At 54.7% G+C, this 3359-nt stretch overlaps 1 protein-coding gene across 1 annotated transcript; it reads right to left on the bottom strand.

Moving 5' to 3' along the window:
- Positions 1–2367: 2367 nt before the first annotated feature.
- Positions 2368–2697, bottom strand: RPRM (reprimo, TP53 dependent G2 arrest mediator homolog). The gene has a single exon (XM_044418521.1). It carries the CDS (start codon positions 2695–2697, stop codon positions 2368–2370), a length of 330 nt encoding a protein of 109 aa, XP_044274456.1.
- Positions 2698–3359: the final 662 nt, after the last annotated feature.

The following is a 3359-nucleotide window of genomic DNA, read 5'->3' as shown; positions in this document are numbered from 1 at the left end:
CGGGCTTTTCTTTACCATTTTCCAAATTTTCCATTGCTCTGCTCTTTTTTTCCCTTGGTGTGTGTGTCTGTGCATTTCCACTCCCTTTGTTTTTAGCCTGCTGTTACCCCCCTTTCCTGTGTATTATGTGCAGAATGTAACCTCGACAGCTGTTTCCCAAGGTCATGCATGTAGGCACCATCTCCTACTTCACTCCTTCCACTGGCACAGCGGCTGCACAACTTTTAGAACAAAACCGTGCCATACATGGCACTTCTGCCCTGTTCTTTGAAACCTCCTGGTCTGCCTGTCCATAACATGCCATCCTCTACCCTCTCTGGCGTTCCACTTCAAACACGGTACTTTGTGGAATCACACAGGATTTTATTATGAGAAGAAGACAGTGTAAATGAGAAGGTGGCGAGGGTTAAAAGATAAACTATTGATGGGTTATTCTTAAATTATTTCGGTTAGCCTTACTGATTAAACTGATTGTAATTTCAGCCTACGTATCAGGGGCATGATTTACTTAATAAAATAGATGGGGCAGAAGGGGCAAAGAAATTTGCATTTCAGTTCTGCCATAGAATGGATAGTGGAGTTTATGAAAAGAAAGCAAGGAGGGTAGACTTTCTTAAAATGAAGCCCACCTTAAACCAGTCCCACATTATACAATAAACCCAGTTCTGTTAGCAAACAGCTGTCAGTGTGTCTAACTCTGAACATCAGTTCAATGGAGTTACAGGAGTGAGCAGGTGGAGATCTGCGATGTGGAAGGGTCTACAAAAGAAACCACCCCCACTTTCATTTCTCGCTCTCTTTCTAGCTTCAGGATGCAAATGCAAGGACAATCCTGGTTTGAACTAGGCAGTCCTGGACTTGTTGCAGATTGCCAGCTCAATCAACTGTGGCCAGACACCGCTTCAGTCGATGCATCTTTCTCATCAGCATTTCCTGCCTATAAATAATTGCACTGGTAGAAAGATCCCTACCCTTCACCTTTCATTAGTAGTGGCACATGTTTTCCCAGCTGGATCATTTCTGTGACAGAAGCTATATCTTTCAACAGAGCCTTCCCCTTGAATGCTACTTGCACAACATTACTGCCATAATCTGAACTCTTTTTCTTTTGCTAGGTAAAGCGAATTCTAAGCACAAGCACCTCTGTTAGGCTCCTACTGTTCTCATCTATGAGTTATTCCAAGGCTGCCAGCCTATGCTCACTTACCTGGAAGTATCGCCTATTGATCTCAATGACACTTGCTTCTGAGTAGATATGCACAGAATGGCAGAGATACACCTTTAACATTTTCATTCCTTGTCCTTTGCGACTTTATCTGTTGTCTGGGGTCACTAAAGCAAGAGGCTTCCCTTGATCTCTCCAGATGTTCATCACAGCTGTCCTGAAGGTGCAAGGTGAATTTCAATAGAACAGGCTGTGCCAGGAGACACAGGTGAGAAGATTTAGATAGATTTTATTAAAGCAAATTAAATAATACTTAAAAAAAAAACAACAACAAGTCTGAGCACTTTCTTGGGCTGTGCAAACCAGTGCCCTTTACAGAGCCATGAGTGCAGTAATTGACCACACTGGCTTCTTAGCAGCATAACAGGCATCAAGAAGCGATAGATACAAAATACAAATAGGATCCTGATGGAATACAATTCTTAAAAAGGAGAGGGATAGAGTAGAAAGTAGACCACTTGTGAAATCTTTGCATCCACACATCAGCATGGATATTTCTGCTACAGACAGCAAGGTGAAAACAGGACACACCCCACCCAACCCACCCTCCCCAAAACACCACAACCTGCCCCCCACCCCCCCGCATATATGATCTGCTTGCCACCCCTTCAAATCCTGAAGGAAAACAGTTCAAAGAAGAGCTGGATAGGTTACACTCAACATTTTGTTCAGCTGCACCCTCCCCTTTCCCATCCCCGTTTTTCCCTCTTTCAGACCAAGCAGCAAAGTTGGGAATGTTTCGCAGCGCACATTTATACTGCTATGTACAAGATACACATGCCAACTCGGAAGTCTTCACGACTCCCGCATGTTCTCTCCTTCCCTCTCTCTTCCCCTTCTCACCTCCCCACTGCTAGACCCACATACAAGATGACCTGGAGGTCCTCCTCTACCGCTCTGGAGGCTGACACCCGTGTCACCCACACTTCCCCACCCGTCTCTGCCCAGCAAGGAGTGAACGCGCTGGCCTTCCTATTCCGTACAGTTGGCTTCTTCTGACTGTCAGAGGGGCTTGCTGGCTTTCCCCCACCCCAAGATGTCCAGCCATGGCCGGGAGGCCGGAGCTCCAGCGAAAGGCGGCACAAGCACCCATCGCCGCCGCCACGGCCCCTTCGAGTCCTGCGGCGGGTCGGGCGCTTCGGTCAGTAAGGTCCCACCACCACCGCCTCCACCTCTTTGGACGGCCTGCGGTCCTTCACCAAAAAGTTAATCATGCCTTCGGACTTGATGAGCAGGTTGCAGCCCAGGAAGAAGATGCCGAAGACGACGGTGAGCGAGAGGACGCACATGACGGCGATCTGCACCACCCGCATGATGTACAAGCTCCGCTCGTCCGGGGCGGTCACCACGAAGCCGTCGTCGGTCACCACCGAGCTGGGCGTGAAGGACCGCAGCACCCGCTCCAGCGGGTCACTGCTGTTGCCCAGGAAGAGCGCCGCCACCTCGGTCTGATTCCCCAGCGAGGCGTTCATGGCCCGGGCTGGACGAGCAAGGGGCTGCGGCTGCGGGCGGCGGCGGGGGCCGGGGGCCGAGGAGGAGGGCGAGGAGAGCGGCGCGGCTTCCCCGGCGGGCAGCGAGCCCAGCGAGCCTCATGCGGCAGGGGCGGGAACAGCGCCGGCAGGGAGGACCGGTGCGGAGCAGCAAGCCGCGGCAGGTCCGGCTGGACTTCCCCGGCGGCGCGGGCTCCGGCGCCGGCTCCGGCTTGCCGTCGACCTGCCTCCTCCTGCCCGTCTGTGGGGAGCGCTGGCCGAAGGCAGCCGCGCCGCGGAAGGGCGCCGCGGGACGGGCCGGGACGGGCCGAGCGCGCGCTGCAGGACGGAGGGCGCGAGGAGAGCGAGGCGACCCTCGAGGGCGCTGCGCGGCAGTGCAGAGACGGCGCCGCTTTGCCGAACGGAGCCCGCACGCGCGAGCACGAGGAGGAGGAGCAGCGGCGGCGGCAGCAGCAGCAGCAGGGGCTGCCCGGGTCCTGGGCAGGGCGAGCGCCGCGGGCGCTCCGGCTCCGACAGGCAGCGGCGAGGCGAGGCGAGGCCCCGCCCCGTGGCTCCGAGCGGCTCGAGTTGGCGCCTCGCTCGACGGCCGCCTGTCAAGCGCCGCGCCCCCCCCGCCCCCCCCCACGCGGCGGCGTGGCCTCGAG

This window comes from Varanus komodoensis, unplaced genomic scaffold (assembly GCF_004798865.1).
Source record: "Varanus komodoensis strain SLA01 unplaced genomic scaffold, ASM479886v1 scaffold9, whole genome shotgun sequence".
Lineage (NCBI taxonomy): Eukaryota > Metazoa > Chordata > Lepidosauria > Squamata > Varanidae > Varanus > Varanus komodoensis.
Note: the sequence above shows the minus strand (reverse complement) of the source record. Positions and strands in the feature narration are given on the sequence as shown.